Source organism: Melospiza georgiana, chromosome 2 (genome assembly GCF_028018845.1).
Source record: "Melospiza georgiana isolate bMelGeo1 chromosome 2, bMelGeo1.pri, whole genome shotgun sequence".
NCBI classification, from domain to species: Eukaryota; Metazoa; Chordata; class Aves; order Passeriformes; family Passerellidae; genus Melospiza; species Melospiza georgiana.
Window position 1 is genome coordinate 99,436,663 of NC_080431.1, and position 19,496 is coordinate 99,456,158.

General features: G+C 35.8%; 1 protein-coding gene across 1 annotated transcript in view; it reads right to left on the bottom strand.

Moving 5' to 3' along the window:
- Positions 1-13,812: 13,812 nt before the first annotated feature.
- The window catches only part of ANOS1 (anosmin 1), a 133,743-nt gene continuing 128,059 nt past the window's right edge, over positions 13,813-19,496 (bottom strand). Inside the window, exon 14 of the mRNA XM_058018726.1 lies at positions 13,813-19,334. Coding sequence (XP_057874709.1) covers positions 19,276-19,334 — 59 coding nt within the window. The 3' untranslated portion in view covers positions 13,813-19,275. The remainder of the gene's footprint in view (positions 19,335-19,496) is intronic.

Consider the following 19,496-nt stretch of genomic DNA (forward strand, 5'->3'; position numbering starts at 1 on the left):
AATGCCATTGAGATCCTGGCATCTGTGGTTTTAGTAGGTGGTTGGATGGAAAAAAAGCATTTTGGGAGGCTCTACCCAGAAGACAGCTGTAGCAACACAGGGATTATCACAGTCAGCATTGCACATTTTCCTCACTCCACCCATGCATATGTGTTTACTAACGGAGTAATTAATTATTTTTTTAAAGATGTACTCATTGCTTGGTTGGTTTCATAATCAAAGACCTGAAAAGCAGAGTTTTTTTATATGGTAGAGTTTAGATTATCTGCCTTTATGCTTGTGTTTAGTGCTGTCCCTTCTCAGTATCCTATTAATCCACTGCTGTTTGAATCCCTCACCTCCTCTGCCCTGCTTTTGGTGCTGTCTTTCTCCCATCTTTCACTGCCCTTTGTTTGTTACAAATAAAACATGATCATAGTTACACACCTGCTGCTCTCACTTCATGATAACATCAGAATACTCCTTTCCCAGCAATGTGAAACCGACAGCAGTGAGAACTTTTTGTTGCATTTTTCTTCTTTTTTTGCACATCTTTTTGAATATTTGACAGTAATTGAGAAGTCTTTTACATTACCACTGTTTTGAACAAGCAAGGTTTCTATTCCTTTGAAGATAAGAACAAAAAAATCTATTCTCTGGGCGCACTTTTGCTATTCTGCTCTATAACGACAATATTGACTCTTCTCATGTCATTAGATCATCTACCTCAAGGCCAGGGCAATAAAAATGCTTAATTTGCCTCTCACCTAGCCTTGACATTTATTTTAAATATGTGATGTGTTACGGGAGAAGCACATATACCATCATCACCTCCCTTCATTTCAGATTATCCAAAATGCTTATCCCTGCTCATGCTACCTTTACCCCTCTTTCCAGTAAGTTATTTCAGAGTTAAATCCTCTATTTAATTCCTAACTACCAGAAGCTAATAGTTTCTTTGCTTTTTGTTTTGTTTGCTCAGCTCTACTCTAATTCCCTGAATATACCCCATGGCCATCCCCTTCACCTTGTTTGCTCAGTTAACAGTGCCAACTCTCTATTTATTGCCCTTTCTTCAACCCATTTTTCCAGTTATTGCCCTATGTTTGCTGTTGCTGTCTGCCTGCTACAATTACATCTCACCTAAAAAAGTCTCTGTGCACACCTGAGTTGTAGATTGAGAGGTTTGTTTTGTTTTTTGGTTTGTTCATAAGTTTATTTACTGTCAAAGAAAATGGAAAAATTACCTGATTACTTCCTCTTACTCTGCATTTTTCAAGGTGGGAGAGGTAAATTAGTCTTGAGTAGAAATATAGAATGTTGTTGGCACTAAGCAACTTTTGCATATGTATTTATTAACTTCCACAGAGATACGTATTTAAGTGTAACAACCATAAAAGATTTTCACAGTTCCTTACTTTACTTTGAATAAGCCTTTCATGTTATCAGCTATCATGTTATCAGTATCTGAGTCAGAAGTGAATCTGTTGCAGCTTTGGGGTAACTGCATAATGCTAAGATTACAGGGAATGCTGTTACCATTTGCATGCCCCTCTCATCAATTAAATAAATGAAGCCAATGAAACGACAAGCTAAGTAAAATGTTATCATCACAGCAGATTTTAGTCATGATTACATGCAAAAAAATCTGAAATACACTGCTTGGATCCTGAAATCATCTAATTGTCTTTGAATTTGCATTGGTTAACCTCAAGTTGTAAATTAATTAATTCTCCATGCAAGGAGACTTGTATCATATTTTGGCAAACATGAGTGCTGTTTATAATAATTTTATGAATGGAAATTAATTCTATTGTGCATTTGACAAATGTATTAGAATATAAGATGGCTAAATATGTGATAACTTCAACACCACATACTAGAACTATTAGATTCTAAAATATTTTTGACTATGCAGTCTTCTATACTAAGAGTATTTTCTATTACTGATAGTGTAATGCTAAATATGTACAAATTCATTTGAAAAATTAAAAATCTATATGATCACACTTTTACTATCTATATGTATTATAAATAAATATACATATCCTCAAGTCCAATATTGTATACTTTCACCTTTCCTGAAAAGTTGGGGTTTTTTAATTAAAATTCTGGTGTAACCTACTTTGGTCTTACCCAGGGAAGAGTTTATGCCAAGAATCTGTAATGTGGAAATAATTAAATAAATAAAAGACCTGTAAAAACATAGATAAGAAGTCTTTTCCATCATGTATCCATTGACTATAAAGAAAGAATGGGAAATTCTGAATATTTTTTTTTTTGCTTAACCATCTGTTATCAAATTTCACTCTTTTTTTTGTCCTGTGACCTAAGTTGTCTGTTTGCTCTAATGAAGCTGAGCCATTCTGGGACACTGAGAGGACTGAAATGAAAGAACATGATGTAGTCAAAGGTTCTTATTTAATAAACCTTTATTAACCTCTTTCATGTTCCTCCTCATTATGTTGATTCCAGTCTTAGGAAAGATTTAAAAATATATTCAGAGAAACTGCCTGCTGTGGAAAGGTTTGGTTTGTGAGGAATGTGGTGGTATGCCAACTCTTTCAGCATGGAAAGAGAAAAACTAAGAATACTTACCAATTAAGGTAATGTAATTCAGCAAGCCACAGCCAACTGCAAAATAATCCTGCTAAGAGTGAAATAATGTAACAGCAACATAGGAGTGCAATCCTAGCAAGGATTTGTGAGAATCAGTTCCTATAAAACAACTTTACAATAAAATTAATTTGTGGCTGAAGACTTTCACCAAGGAAAGGAATACCTAGGAGGAAAAGAACTGCCTCACTCTTTATGCTGTGACCAGATAGCATAAACCAGCAGAGACTGAAGAAAACATTATTAAAGTCGCTATTGAGCAAGAGGATAATGGAGTCTTGCAAAAATACACTTTAATTGGTAGCCCCTTAAAGTCAAAATAGCCATGTTGACTTACAGTAGCTGAGACAGTAGAGTTTTATCTTCAAAGAACTCCAGCTGAAGGAGCTTTGAATTATATAGGACTAAAGTAATATTATTTCCCTCAAGACAGTTTTTTACTATAAGGGATGCTGCTACAGGGTGAATTTATTGATTGCATCTTTGGTGCTACTGGCTAAAAGGAAATGGCACTGTATTTTCTCATTGTAAGCTCAATTTTAAGGATTTCAACATCAGTGCTCTTGCCTTATGGAATGAAAGATGAACTTGTTAACTTGTTCTTGACCTTGAGGGATAACTGTCATAAAAAACACTGTTCCCCATACATAGATTAATATTTCTCCTGCCTTTCTGATTTCTAATGAGAATGCAAACCTTCCCCAATCAGGTCATGGCAGGAAGGATGTGTCCTTTTCTACCTTTAGCATTCTGTTCAGCAATAGTTTTAGATGTGTAACCCAGGCATGCTTGCATTCCTCTTTGGCTGGACCCCATCTGTGGGAAACTCAATAAAACACAATTCTGTCTTAATAACATTACTGTAGGTGACAGTGAATATTATGAGCATTATTGAAGAAAAAAATATGTCTGCACGTACTCTGAGAAGCTCTAGTAGCTGTGGGAAGGGTAATAATATCCCTGGCATCCCAAATATTGGGCTTCCACATCAAGCAGCAGAACTGAAAAAGTTGAAAATATCTGTGACATGATGCAAAAGTTAATCAGAGCTCAGAACAAAATTTTGCTGACCAGTTACATGTCTATTGAATTTCTGAATAAACAATACTCCCCTTGGTTTTTACTTTCATGTTTCAAACACAGCTCTAATCAATCCAATACCCTCAAACATGCTATGTTCTCTTTGTATTGATTTTTCTGTTACCTGTTCAGAGAAAACAGCTTGGGATTGTACATTTGCTTCATACATATATAATTTTGTGAGAACATGTACTTCTTTCTCCTCCTGAATGTATGCAAATGGGGAAGACACCAGCTGTACTGTATACATTATAGTGGGATTGGTGAAGAAACTTGGGAGAGGAATTAGCAAGCAGAAGAGAGAAAAGATGACCAGAAGGAAATAATTTATCATGTACTATAGATTGCTTTTTCTAGCAGCAGGCTTTAATTATCTTATTAAACTAATTAAATTTGGATTTTTTAAAAATATCCAATAAAGCAAAAAATTCTAGAATACAGAGTGAATACTTTTGAAATTTCCTCTCTTTACTTATTTTCTACTAAAAAAAAACACCTAAGAGCTTGTGAATGTATTTATTGATGCATTATAGGATTTTAGGTAAAAATAAATCTCTAGTCAGACAAATTTATTACCTAAATAATAACCAAGAAATTGCTGTTATCTAGATATTCAGTAGGGCAAAAAAATCAGGAAACAGCAAAATTCAGAGATTTATTTGCCAAAATTTATACAGCAACTTCGATGCTTTGAATGAAGCCCAAATTGCTGTGTCTCTAGCCCTCAGAAAGAGGTTAGCTTTGCCTGCTGACAGGGCTGGTATCTGCAGCACTTGTGGTTTGATCCTCTGCAGCAGGGCTGTGCTGGGCTGCAGTCCTTTGCCTACACCCATTTCTGCAGTGCAGCCTGAGGGACACAGCACTGCACAGCCAGGTGCTCACTGCTTTTTCCATGAATAAACAGCATTAAGGGAAAGGTCATACACAGACTGGACAGAAAAATTGCACAGAAGTGATGAAGCATGGAGAATTATCTAGTAATAGTGGAAACTCCTAGTCAGTACTGACCTTTCCTCAAGTGGCAATATTTCTAGCTGATGAATAACTGCAAACATGCAGTGCATATATATACACATTACCAAATCTTTGACTTTCTACCTGTTTTTTGTCTATTTCATCAATCCTTTTTCCTCTTCCACTGAATTTTTTCTATTAAAAGATACAAACCGAAATAATTTTTTCCCAAATCTTTACTTAATTTACAAGAAATTTTAATTTTTTTTTTACATAAAGCAAATAATGTATGACCTCCTGCAACATCAACTTTACATTCTGAGGTAAACAGTTTCTAAAATACATCTGGTATCTTTCATCTCTCAGTCATAACTTTGCTTCAAAACCAGTGAAAATATACCATGACCAGTTTAGATAACATTCCTGAAAAAGTAGAGTTGAGAGTAAAAATGAGAGTTGACTAACCTCTTATGGGTAAGAGGTTGAGGCTAGGATTTCTTAATTTAATAATAAAATTACTTATGGACATAAGAAACTCATGCCTAGATATCTATATATGTAAAAATTATCTTTCCATGTAATGAAAAACACCAAAGAAGCTTTTAAGTCTTGTACTCCAACACATCTGTTACACCAGTGCAATACTGATGCAGACAAAATTCAGTTTAAAAAAAAGCTACCATACATAGGACAGGCTCTTCTCAAGATCTCCATTTCATGCTATAAAGCAATTTTACACAAATACTCTACATTCACTAAAGTCAAAGGAACTGCACTTAAAAGTAATGTGATTCTATGACCTCTTTCAATTTTAACAGCAGTCCTCTTAAAAATAAGACCATTTATAAAAGCAATCAGAAGCAATCTTGCACTAGTAACAGTTAGAATTATATGCACTGCTTCACCCATTTTCTGAGAAGTATAATAGCATATCCAGAGCTAGGAATTCAAGTTCTAAATAGAATAAAAATTCATGTTGAAAGTCAGTAATTTTTGATTTAGCAGTAAGAGCTTCTTTGTTTCAAATAGTATTAAATATTGAAAATTGAAGAGAATAATTTATTTTAAAGAAGGGCTAATTCTGCAGATACCTACTTCAGTAATAGATGAGTTATTCTTTTTCCCTCTGCATTTGATATTCATTCCAAAAACTTCAATTTTCAAAATTTGTTTGACATTGCATTCCAGTCTTGCCTAAGTTAATTTCAATATAAAGTTATCTGTCATCATTTTGCATTGAATAACTGTAATCATTTCAAATTTGGCAAATTGTGCTCTCCATCCTGCCATTTTTCCTTCAAGTCCTTTGGGAATCAATGAGAATAACTCTGCAGCGTACTGAAGGATACAACTAAAACGTTGCAGAAAAGATATGCAGGCATTTATGAGAAGAACTAGGAAAGCTTTTTTCAGGCAGAGTATTAACTTGGTTTCACTTTTCTTACTAAGTGAAATAGACACAGAGCTTTTCTTGGATCCTGGAGTGAGAACTGGTGCTCCACTGGCCAGGAGCACCAGATGCAATAGGTTATGGTGACACTGAGGCTTCAGCTGGGAACTGGAACAGGTCTGAGAATGCTCTTCAGGGACACTAAGTTTGAACAGCGAGACAGGTTCCTAAACTTTGAAACATGCAGCACAACGACTGAATGAAGAGCAATGTGTCATGGATGGGACACAAAGTGCATGGATAGCAATCACAAAATGTGTGCAACTGATAGCTTTGCTGCTTTACACTGAAAACCAAACCTGGATGTAAAATGAAAGGCATTGCTGTGAGGTTAAAAAAAAATGGAGATGATTAATGCAATAAAAGCATTTTCATCCTTTTGGAATGACAACACATAGCAACCACTGCATGACTATTAGGATAAGTGTAACAGACTGGCAAACAAAATTAGCTCGAAATAGCTGATCAGATTTCTTGGAGACTTTCTCTCTGTCCATTTCATTTGTGCATCTACCCAGATAACCACCTCTCCTGAAAAAAGTCTTTCAGGAATGAAGTAGGAGACTAGTCCTCATATTTAATGCTGGCTGAGGCTTTCTAGCATTCCATTTAGCATTCACATTCTATTCTTGAAAACAAAATTAAATTAATAAAAATGGCTGTAGTTTATTTCAGTGCCTCTTAAGCCCTGGAAACCACATAGAATCTCTTCAAGGCAGGTTCCCTAGTGTTGTATTTTCTCCACTAATATAAAATACTTCCCAACTTTAATTTGAGTCCATTAGATATTCATCATCCTGCTTCTGCATTAGTCTTCAGCTTGCCTTTTCTGAGCAAACTATATCCGTCAATTATTAATGCTGCAATACATGCCAAACACCCAAGAAATTTTTAATCAACCAAATGTAATTTACAGCAAAATGCTGCCCATGCAATAAAGCCTCTGCTTCCTCCTAGTTAATGCCTACACTATCAAATATATTTGTTAACCAACCCATCATTCTCTTTTTTGTCCCTTCTCTGACCTTAAGGTAAATGTTGCTTTTTTTACCAATATTTAGAATTTTTTTAAGGGCAGAATAGCTCTTACCAATCTGGTGAGTTTCGTGAACCTGTCTCAATAAATCAGTAAACTAGAGAGAGAGGTGCAGGTCTTCTTTGTATCACAGGGTTTATGGAACATTATTCCATGGTCAAGGCAGCTGACATTCTGCTGGCAGCACCATCTGTTCACAGACATATTTATCTCCATGTCACATCTGTCCCTAAGACTTGACCTTTTGTTGAGCAGAATTAACAAAAAAGCCACCTGATCTCTTGACCCCTTCACCTCCCCATTCCAGATCCTTACAGTAGCTCCTGATCTGTGCAAACCCATTCCCAGCAGTGTTATAAACACCCACATGGAACACAAGCAAGGAGGAGTGTCCAGAAGGCTGGAGGATTCTTGGCAGTATTTCAGTATCACCAAGGATTTGGGTTCCTCAGATTGAACATCTCCTGCAATGTCAAGCCACATCAACAGTTGGGTCACATTGTCAGGCTCATCACCACTGCCATTGGCAAATCCTGTAATCTCACAACAAAAGTGGTGTTACTTGGTGCTCCTCATTCAAACTAATACTTTACATTCTAACTTCATGAGAATTTCACATTCTTCTCTTCCAACCTCTCTCTCTCTCTCCATTTCTCTCACTCTTTTAAAACTATAACTTTTCTATTTACAGGGGGAAAAAGGCTCAAAAACATAAATATTGATTGTCAATAAACCAGAAGGTAAATTAAACTGGGAAAAAAAAAAAAAACCAGAACAAAATGCAAAATGTAACCTCATGTTTTCTCTCTTTAGAAGAGTCTAGTACTATTTAAAGCATATATGACTGCTAATTCCAGTGATTATTTCACCAACGACAAATAAAAGCACTGTAGAATAAAAGGATCCAAACTCATGTATCCTTAGGGGGTAAGAGGTTGAAGAGAAGATTAAAGTCTTTAGTTAGAATCCTTTGCTTTAGGAAAACCTCTGGTTGAATTCCTGAAATATTTCCTGAAATAGACTCTATTAAAAAGTCCAAGTTTACAGTGAAATTAACTATACACATGGAGTGCAGTCCACAGACAATGTCATCCTTCAAAAGCATTTTAAGGGAAACCTAGTATAACATCAAGCCAATTTTTTTGTGACATACTGATTAGCTGCTGTGAAGATGTTTCTTTTCTTAATTCTAGCATAAAAGTTTGTTGATGTATAAACAAGAAATTGAAAATTTTGCAACTGAGGTATACATGACAGTGTATTTTGTAATTGGAATTTTAAAAAATATCTTGCAGCTACTAATTGTACTTTGTCTTAAATGAGTAATGTAGAAGCATCACTGTCCACCCCAGGCAAAGTTCAAGATATCCAATGAAAAAATAGGGGAACAGCAGTCAACAAAAAGAAAAGGAAGCTCCCTAAAGAAACAAGGAACCCATAAAAATGCTCTCTAGAAGAGTGGACATCCCATGGCAGAATTATGGCTCTTAGGGGCAAGGCAGAGCACAGAGAGAGGACAGAAGCTCAGGCAACAGAATCTGTCAACACCCAGGATGTGCCAAGGAAATGTCAGAAGGATTGTCTCTCAAAAAGAAAGAATTAGAAAAATCACCAAATTAAGGGTAAGTGGTTCACAGAACCAAGGATCTCTTTTCAAAGTCAACAATGATAAGCAGGTTTCGTTTGCTGTTTTCAAATCTGGCAGTGCTACTATTAAATTTAAAATGGATTTAAGGGCAGAGGTGACCGTAATTTGTAAAGAGACTTTGCAAGAGATGCTCCCTGGAACCAGATGGAGCAGTTACAGACAGTGCTCAGTAGCCCTGGGGACATGGGAGTTGCCTTGTTCAGTGCAAAGTCTACCTCAGTGACACAGGGAAGGCCTGTGCCTTCAGCAAACTCAGCACTAATAGGATTGCAGACACTGAAACCCTTAACTAAATCACAGTCATTGAGGAGATTAAAAGCAATTGGGAAAAGCTTGGCCTAAATCTGGAAATAATGGCCTAAAATCATGAAACAAGGGACCTTTTTTCATGCCTTTTGCTTATTCATATTTGCCATTCTTTCTGCTCATCTGGCTGAAGAACATGTTAACACCAAAGCAGCAGTCATTACTAAGCTGACATTGTAGTGGGCCTCTCAGAGTTGATGTTAGCCATCACTCAGCTAAGCCATGTTAACAGCATTAAAATGTGTTAACAGTAATAAAATGTTGGTAAATAGCTGCAGTACTCAAACATGTCCACCTCACTGAAATGCTGCAACCAAATGCTTAAATGCTTCCAAACATTGCACAGTTGTTTTTCTCATTCCCATGATACATTAGAAACATTTTTCACAGACTGACAGTATAGATTTGCAGAAATGTTCTCTCCAAGTTTCTGACAGATTTCGTCACTTCATTCTTTATATATTTCCATAATTTTCTGACGTCTAAGTAATATGTTAAAGAAAAATAATGTTCTTTGAATCATATTTTTTCACTTTTTACCTCATTAAATATTTCTTGCTTCCCTTGAAGTAATTTTAATATAGGTTTCTTCCCACAGTGACTTCAGAAATTATCTTTTCTCAAGATATGGATCTGTTCATTTAAAAGACAGCTAAGTATTCCATGGGAATATACGCTTATTCCATATGCATACTATCAGAGAGTGTACTATAATAATGATGGCATGTTGACATAGACCAGAATCAGCTTTCTTTGTTCTTTGCAGAGTGCTGTCCCCTGTCAGTGGCACAATTACTGTATTTGTGGGCAGCCTGGCTATACCTTGAGCAGTCCAAATGCACAGCAAAGAAGTGTGCAGGGAGACGAAAATTCACACCTGTCTTCCTTTGACTTCAGTCCCATTTAGTTTCCCAGCCACAGTGACACACTGCACTGAGCTCCCAGAGTTGCAGCTCTGCATCTGCAGATGCCTGGGCCAATGGCAAACAGGTATTTCAATGAAACTTCCACAAACCCAAGTTCCATGGCAGAAGGCCTGCATGGATTCCAGTGTGACAGGATTTGTGCCAGTCTTCCTTGCATTGTGTCCACCCTTCCTCTCACCGAATCTCCTCAGAAAAACACTGTGGGGGTGTGGGGGGCTCTTCTCTGCCCTTGCTGTGGACACACTCCGCTTCAACAGCAGGGGCACCTCCCTGTGACCAGGATGGCTTTACAACCTCTCTGCTCCTTTTGTCAAGGCTGTGCTCATGCAGTCATCACACCTCTCCCAGCTGGGCTTAGTGGGCACCTCTGCGCTCAGTCTGTCTCCCCTTCTCACTCTATAGCTCTGCAGCAGGACAAGTGGCCTTTCCACAGCATTTTCACTGAAGGCACTCCTTTCTTTCTGCTCCCAGCCAGCCATCCCCAGCCTCCCTAATATCCCCAAGCTTGAGGACACCTGTGACACAGGCAGAGCCAGCTAGGGGCCCAGCACACTCCTGCTGTCATTATATTGCAAAGGTTCTGTATTGTTGTCTCCTTATTGCAAGAGTTTCATACCTCCTTGATGTTTCTTGCAGGCATCTCCTCTAGGCACTGCCTCTTCCTTCTCACAGCAGCCATTTGACCCCAATTCCCTCAACCAACCAATCCATTCTTTTATAACACTCTTCTTCTCACTGGCTACAGCTGTGGCCTGTTAAAGTCAGGCCTGCTTCTAACCTCTAATAATTGGCTTAGCTGCAACTCCTTATGGGTAAGATTACTTTCTATGCTACCTTTATTTTCTTATATTCTATCCCCCTACACTCTGCCACAACAACCTGACCCACTCCCCTCAGCTGAGCTGTCCTGAGCCCTCAGCGGTCTCCTCAGAAGCTCATACCCTGCCAAGAGAAATGTGCTACCTGACCAAGGAGTACAAAATTATGGTAGCTGCAGTTCCTCAAATAGGTATATAAAAGAAGCAACACAAATGCGCCATTGCCATCATCAGTTTAATACTGAAAAACTCATTGAATGGTCAAAATGAAACTCATTCAATATGGTCAAATACCACATGAATCCTCATTCACACAGTTTTGCAAATTAAGCAACCAGTAAATTCTCTAGAAATATGGCCAATCAAGTTCTCATTTCTCAAGATCTGAGAGATAACTTATGTCTGACAAAATAAAAATATGTTGAGAAGTTGCAGGTTCCGTTTTCTTTTAGCTTTGCATTCCCAGGGACAGTGTGCAAAGGGTTTAATCACAAACATACTGAAAATAAAAGAATGTATAAGCTTTTTCTTTAAAAGAATTTTCTTTTATTTCTTTGTAATGACAGGCCCAATTGATGTTGTTTACGCCACGTTTCCTTTTCAATACAATTTCCTTGATATTTAAGATGTCACTGCTTGCCTTACTGTTGTTTCACAAGTAATTAATGAGAGGATGTGGAATCCCCATTCTTCATTATTTCCAAAACATGAAAGGATAAGGCACTGAGCAACCCATCACCTGTGACAGAGATATTCTAGAGATTTTGAGGTTAGCTGAGATAAAAGAACAAGTCTCCTAGATAAAGCCTGGAGCTATGAAGACACCGATTATGTTGTTTGACTCCTAGTTTCCCAACGACTGTATATAAAATTCTGAATTTTTTTTTTCACATGTTTTACAAAGTTACTAACAAATGTTACAAAATCACCTACAAAATAAATAGGGGATCACCTTAGGACTTTATCAAAGTTTTTCAGATGAACTGGGACCCATTTTACTCAGTATGACATATTTAGTTAACCTGAACATTAATTATTCTTAATGGCAGTTATCAATGCAAATATGAGTTCCATCTATGCATTCATTTAATATTTAGGTATATGTGCTCACCACAGTTTCTTGTGGCCAGCATAGCTGATGTGTAGAAAGATAGATTTTCTATTCTACAAACAAAACTATATTGTGTACATAATAATTTAAATGAGATACAGCTGCAATTATTCTTTATATCAAAATACAAATATTACATTGCTGACAATGTAATAAATAAAAGGAATCTTTTACTGAAATCTGCTATAAATACATTATATATATTATCTTAATGGAAATATTTTCTACTGGAAAGGTATCATAAACCTAAATTTTTACAGTATTAAGCAGTGAAGAGAAACATGCTTGCAGTGTGCCATGTAGCACTAAGACTAGTAACAGAGGCAAGTCCTTAACAACAAAAGTAATGCACACAGATCCACTATAGAGCAAAACTAAAATCCCCTTCAAGTTCAGGTTAAAAGGCAAGAGCAATTAACACCATCTTCAGACAATTAAAAAAATACGGGGTTCATTCACTAGAGTAAATCTTGTGTAAGCCCTGGTGACTCAGCCACTCATGAAGCACTTCCACCAATTAAATGCTGTCCTTGTGACAAGAGGTATTTCCCTCAAAGCACGGGAAAAATGTGTATGGATCTTCTTTGTGTACAGTATGATTCAATAAACACCAAGCAAAAATAACAGTTGTCAGTAACTGCTCTGAGACGACAACCAGCACTTACCAGATTATTTTTTTCTTGCAAATTCCTGTTTCATGGTTAGTCTAGATCTTGAGGCGCATTCAAGGAAAATCTCAAATATTTACATTTCAAGCAAGTATTGCAGCACGTCTCAGAAAAGAAATTTAAAATCTTAATTTGAATGTTTGCAGATGACTACAAATACTAGAATTAATACTAGAAATTGGATGTTGGCAAAGAAATTAATACATCAGGTGAGCAGAATATTTTTGTACCACCGATGCTCTTCTGTTCCCAGTGCCTCCTGTACCTTTCACTTACATAAAATGACAGCATGGAAATTCCAGCTCATCACTCTGCATCCACTCACAACTGTGCAGTCTGAGCCATTTATATCAGGCAGTATTTTCTAAGTAAAATATAAAATTATTACAAAAATGTTAACTAATCATTACTAATCAGCCAACTCAGAGTTACTGTGAAAGAGAAAATTTTGAACTATTGCACACATATTAATGCTGAACAGCTTGTGCAAAAGACAAGCAAGCTCTATTTGCTGTATAAATACATTTGCACACAAATATAAAGGGATATTTGTGTGCAGCATATTTGCCTACCTCTCCTGAAAAATGACAGTCCACTGCTTCCAAAGCTGATTTTCCATTGAGAAGAAACAGACCTGCTGAATGCAGCTCATTATTAAGTAACATGAATAAATCACCAGCACAGGTAAGGAACTGGGTACAGAAAGCATTCATAAATTCTTTAGTTGCTGTGCCTCACAGCACTCAGTAAATGCTTATAGCAAGGTGTGTATTAAATATTCATCTGCACTCCTGCCAGCACCTTGAGCAGGAGCAAGAAGGAAATTAAGCACAATGCAAAGGGTACACAGCAATTCACTGCTTGCACACTGGCTCTGTTTCAAAGCTTTCATTCTCACTGCTCTCCCTGGTGCTTCCTTACCCTCCAGGTGCTGCACTGCCACCGAGGGCTGCAGCCACTGTTTTGGCCCAAGGCCTCCCTCAAGGAGGCTGGCATAGATTCAGAAAATGTCAATACAACACCTGTAATCAGAAAATAGAAATGTGGAGGATTGGTTTTGTACTGGAACAAGCTTTCATTGTATTAATTTATTTTATGAAATGGCATCTTTTGAGTGTATTCTGGTTTTAGGTGCACAAAAGCCAGGTTGTACCACCCCCAAAATGATGAATACTGTTCTATATGTAGTAAATTTGCTTTATTTCATATGCTTTATTTAATCCAGTCATTGTGTCCTTCATTCCAATGTAGAATAAAATACTTCTTTGAGAACATGGAAAGAGAAAATTAATTGCTCTTCTGAAATACAATGTATAGAACAACTCAACCATTTATTTTGACAACTTAACCATTCACCTATTCAGGTGATATATCATTCTTATCTGACTTTACTGAACCACAACAGCAAATATTAAAGAAATAGCCCCACTTGCAGAGAAATTTAAAAATAGGGGTGTTTCTAAATATTGTTCATTTACGTAAGAAGAAAATCAAAACTAGAAATGTAAGCAGTTATTCTAATGAGATAGAAATACCAGGAAATTTTGGAAGTTTTCATCAAGTTAACAAAAAAGAAATGTTTATTAGGTAAGTCAAGAGGTATTCAAAGGTGCATCTCCGAACTAAGGATATTGCACCTGAGAATAACAGTGCATCTATGAGAATTTGAAACAGTTAAATATTTGTACCAAGATATGTATTTATATTTGTTAAAAATACAAAATTTAAACCATGGGATACTGTACTTTGGAAGAGAAAACACTCCAAATCTAGTGCATACACAGATGAGTTTCAGTCATGAAAATCTTGGCTTGCAGGATCAAGCCACTGGCAAAGATCCAACAACTTAATTAATTTAAGTTAGCATAACAAAAGGATCAACAAATCTTCACTATGAACTATCCAGTTAGGCTAGAGAAAGGGCAAGCTCTTATGCATGACGTTTTGTTTCTACTATTGGTTTAAATGTAAATGACTCAAATAATATTTAATTTTATTTTCACAATATTTTGAAGACTATATAAAGAAAACAAAATGTTGTAGTAAAGACAGGGTTAAATGGTATGAAAATGGTATGACTTCAGACACAATGAAATTTAGATGAAGCAGAGGTACTTGGTATGACACTGATTTTTCTTAGATGGCTCTATCTCTTCGACTCAAGAAAAGCAAAATTCTAAACTCTGTATGGAGGAGATAATGTAGCAATATTTTGATGTAGGATAGTTTATTACATAAACAGTATGTACAAATTCTAAACATGAAAATAGTGAGTAAAAGAAATCAGACTCTATTTACATTTGTATTTTTTTACAAAATGTTTTTACAAGTGTATATTTTTTCTCTAAATAACAGGACAAACACATAAGACCAATCTTTTTGTATTACATACATAAATAAATATTGACTTTAAATGACTGTTATAGGAACGTAATTTCTACAGCCAATTTGGGTAACAGAGAAGCATTTGTTACCTTTACTACAATATAATTAAGTAAAAAGGAAAAAATTTACATATAGAGCTCTGTTAATTACTTTGTAAATAGTACCTTACTAATATATCAGTAGAGGTAATACAGTCGTTACATTTCATGCCCACAACTGAACAATGAGTTTTGGCATGCAAACCCACATATAATCATCAACATCTGCAGGTATCCATTTACATTTTTTTAAATAAAGGGTTTTTTTAATCATTGAAAACTACATGCAACAGATTAGTAGCATATTCCTGGTTAAAATGCACAAGTTTTGCATAACATTATTTTTAGTAATTGATGTTCACAGGTACTGATCAAAAGGGTAGGAACATACTTGGCACATAGTATAAGAAAATGAATTAATAAATAAGTCAATATCACTATGACATTTACATATACACAAAAATAAAAAATTTTATGGTGTTTTACACAGAATTTAGAACTGTCTGGTTCCCCCACTTTGTTTTACAAGGCCCTGATTTAAGACATTATTCAAACAAACAAACTCTGACATCCATGCTTGATGCTTGATTTGAAGCATCACTAAAGCTCGTTCTTTACTGCACAGGTTTATTTCCATGCCACTGATTTCCTTTGTGCCAACCTTCCTGAATCAGGACCTGCTTACTGGAAACTCTCCCTGACTGCAACTGGGAGTATGGAGATGAAAGTATTGTAAAATAAATTGACTCCGTGTTAAGGTTTCTATACAGTTCTGCTAATAACAATTAGCAGAATTGCCAAATTCCCACTCACATTAGAAATGAATCTGTGTGTGACCATGCCAAATATCAGTGTCAGTATCAGCATTGCCACACCAGGTCCTCAGCTCCTTCTGAAGCCACTAAGTTGAGGATGTTCAGCATTTAAAGAATCAGACTTCTTACTTGTTGTCTGTGTGCTATATGCTTAATGAATATTCAAGTTGGTGCACATGGATGACACACCGCAAGTTCTATCTTATTTTCTCCTGCTCTATAAACAACTCAAAAATGGTCAAAAAAAAAAAAAAAAAAGATATAACAAGAACAAACCATTTTTTTCTTACACAAAAATCACCAGCGAACAAAAAAATCACTTCACAAAGCAGTTAGCAAAAATAGCATAATCTTATAATTCTCCTTTAAGAAATAAAGATAAACAAAATGCATCCTGAATTCAACTGACAAATCCATCAGAATCATGCACAGTAAATAATACATTAGTGTAAAGGTGCAGAGTATCTTAAAATATCCCAATATCTCTAATATCCTCCCAATATTAACTCTGAATTACACAACATCATTAGAGAAAATAAATCTTTAACTAGGGAATTAAGTAGCAAATTGCAACTCTATTGCTGAATTAAATGTTTAATGTGGCTTAGTCTAGTAAATTAGGACAATACCCTGTGTGATTCAGCAAACAAAGCTTTAGAATTAGGCACTGAAAACTTCAAATCTGTAGTGCTAATTTAGAAAAATAATCAGAAAATCACTCACAGCTGGGAATTTAATATGCATCCATGAGCTTTGTTGACTTTGTATTTTTCATTTTTGATTTGGAGAGTGACTTAAAGGTGAGTTGATAAGATCATTTGTAGCAGGAAAAAATAATTTACATCTTAGTGGACTCAATATAATACATTTGATCACTAAATTTCTACTTTCAGCTTTTGGTTTTGATCAATCTAGTTCAGAAGGGGAAACCTCTCAGTGTTCTTCAAAAGTACTGTTACTTTGAACAGAAGAATGTCTCAGAGAGAACGGCACCAGCAAACAGAAACCATTTCGATTCTTCACAGAAGGATGATTTCATGAGGACTCAGGGCTCCTAATTTACTGCTTATCTCCAGTGAATTGGCATCATTGTACCAAAGAGCAACATCTATTCTTTACAGTGTCACTATGAATGAAATGTAATTTCATTAACACTAATCAAGTCAGTGTCAATTTGATCCAGCACAAGTAGAACAGACTGTGATTGAAAGGTTTGCACAGAATTCTTCAGAGAAGACTGAGGTAATTACTTTCCCTGATCCTGCTGATCCAGCAAACACTACAAAGATCACTTCTAGACTCCTCTATGCCCTGTGCAATCCAAATGTGAAAGCAGTGCTGCACACCAGTCCAATGCAAATTTCGTTTTCTTTGTAAAAACGTACACTCAAACACTCTCATCCTGACAAAAATATCTCAGACTTTCGCATTCTAAGAAAACTGAAAATAAACCTTTATACTACAGATTTTTGGAGTAAGAACTCATCTGCTAATTTGCTAATGCATTTTGGAAAATAGAGGAAGGAATTCAAAGCACCATAACCTTTAATATATTTTAAGCTGTTGGTAAAGGCCTTTGCAAACCATGTAGCAATAGAAAAAGTCTGGAAAAATCCTTGGTCACTAAGTGAGAGATGAAGAGTGACCAATATCTAAAAACACAGCAACCAAAATAGAAAAGAATGCAAAAGAGCCCTTTAAAACTGAAGGTAAAATTGTAAAAAAATTGTAATGAGCAAGTGATCAGAAATTTATGCAGATTCCTTCCCCTCTGTGGTATAAAGGCTGTAAACTTCAGTATAGACAAACTGAATATTTCATGAACATTTTATGATAAACACAGCTCTGATCCTCAGTTTCAGATAGGTATTTCTTCATACTTGCTTTTTCACAAAACAGTTTGTCATCAAAGCAAGGGAAATACATGTACCACTAATGTCCAAGCTCCTCTTATTGAATATCTCAGAAAAATATGAAGCACAGATGAGTCTGTATCATCTGCTGGTAGGAAAAGTGGCCACTTTGTCCAGTTGGAGTCAAGTTTTGAGGTACATTAGTCTGATGTGATGATTCAAGGGGCAATGGAAATGGTGCCAAAGAATTCAGGAGCACTTTGAACATCTTGAACATTAAGAGCTGATTATGGGTATTTGTATGGATGTTTATTGGCAGATACTTTCCACCCTCTCAATAATAAATCCAAGCAGTTTCTGTTTACTATTGAGACATGTGTCTCTGTGTGACAAATTATTCTAGACAGTTTATATTGCACAATAAGGCAATATGAATTCCCTTATGGTTAAAAAGGGCACCCTTCTGTCTAAATTTGAAAAATGAATTCAAATAAACTATAAGCCAATGTTTTCCAGATGCCAGAATATTGTCACATAATTCTTTCTGTAAGCAGAACAGCAAAATAGAGCCAATACATCCATCCTTCTGTTCTAAAGATCCACAGGGAAAAGAAATATGTGCATCAAAATTCAAAGCCAAAAAGTAGCTATACAGCTACTATAACAAATGTGCCTCATAATTTCAGTTTCTAAAACTTTAATGGTAACTATTCAGATTTTTAACTAGAAAATTGGTGTTTGTATTCAAGATAATATTATACTTTGAAATATTATGTATCAAAAAATTGTAAGTAAGGTGTTTAAAGTTATTCTTCTAGAACCTATTAATTAACTGCATTCATTGTCATAAGTTTTAAACAATTCTATTAATTGTCATTTGTTTCTCTACAATGGTGTTTCTACCCTGTATATCCTTTAACTATTAACTGTATTAATAGAAGATCTACATGATAGAACATTACCACTTTAGACCACATGGGTAATACATATGTATCCTCCATGGTGACACTACAATTATTAAAAACTGGGTATTTCAAGGTTTCTGCTACTGTAATCTATTTTACTTATGTGCTCATTTCAGACAAATTGAGATATTCTTTAATATCAAAACACACTAATCTTAAATTGGTTGCAGACAGGGCTTTAAGTAAAAATTGATAACTTAAATCCATTAATGAGAACATCTTTTAAAAGTATGTATACATCACAGGACCTTGCAAATAGCAATATTGAATTCAAGGGGAGAAAAAGCTTTATACACTGCACCGTTTTAAGCTACTTTAAACACAATATGAAAACATTATAATGAACAGTATAATGAATATTTTCTCCCAGGTGTTGAGTTGGATATGGTCATCAGTTTGTTGAATAGTGCTGGTACTGAAATGATACTTGCTGTATGATTCATCCTGGTCATGGTGCAAACATTATTCTTCATGTCTAAACTACAGAGAAGTAGATACAGATCCTACAGGATGTTAGCTTCCATTGGAAAACTGGGTTCTCTGCTCCAAGAGATGTGTTGTTACCCAGCCCTCATTTGGGAGCTCAGTTTTTTTCTCTCAGTTATTTGTATAATCATCTGAAACAGTTTAATATTTCTCTGGGGATGGCTTGTAGTGATGTGGATGATGCTGCTTCAGATGAGGTCCTAAACAAAAGAACAGGAAATTATGCACATATCAAACCCTAGATTCGTAATGCCAACATTTATCCATACTGAAAAGGCTTTGTGAGACCTTCAGCTTTCAATCCTTCAGCTTTTAAGTGCTAAGTCTGTGCTGGCAACTATGTGTATGTTCAGTCCAGGCAA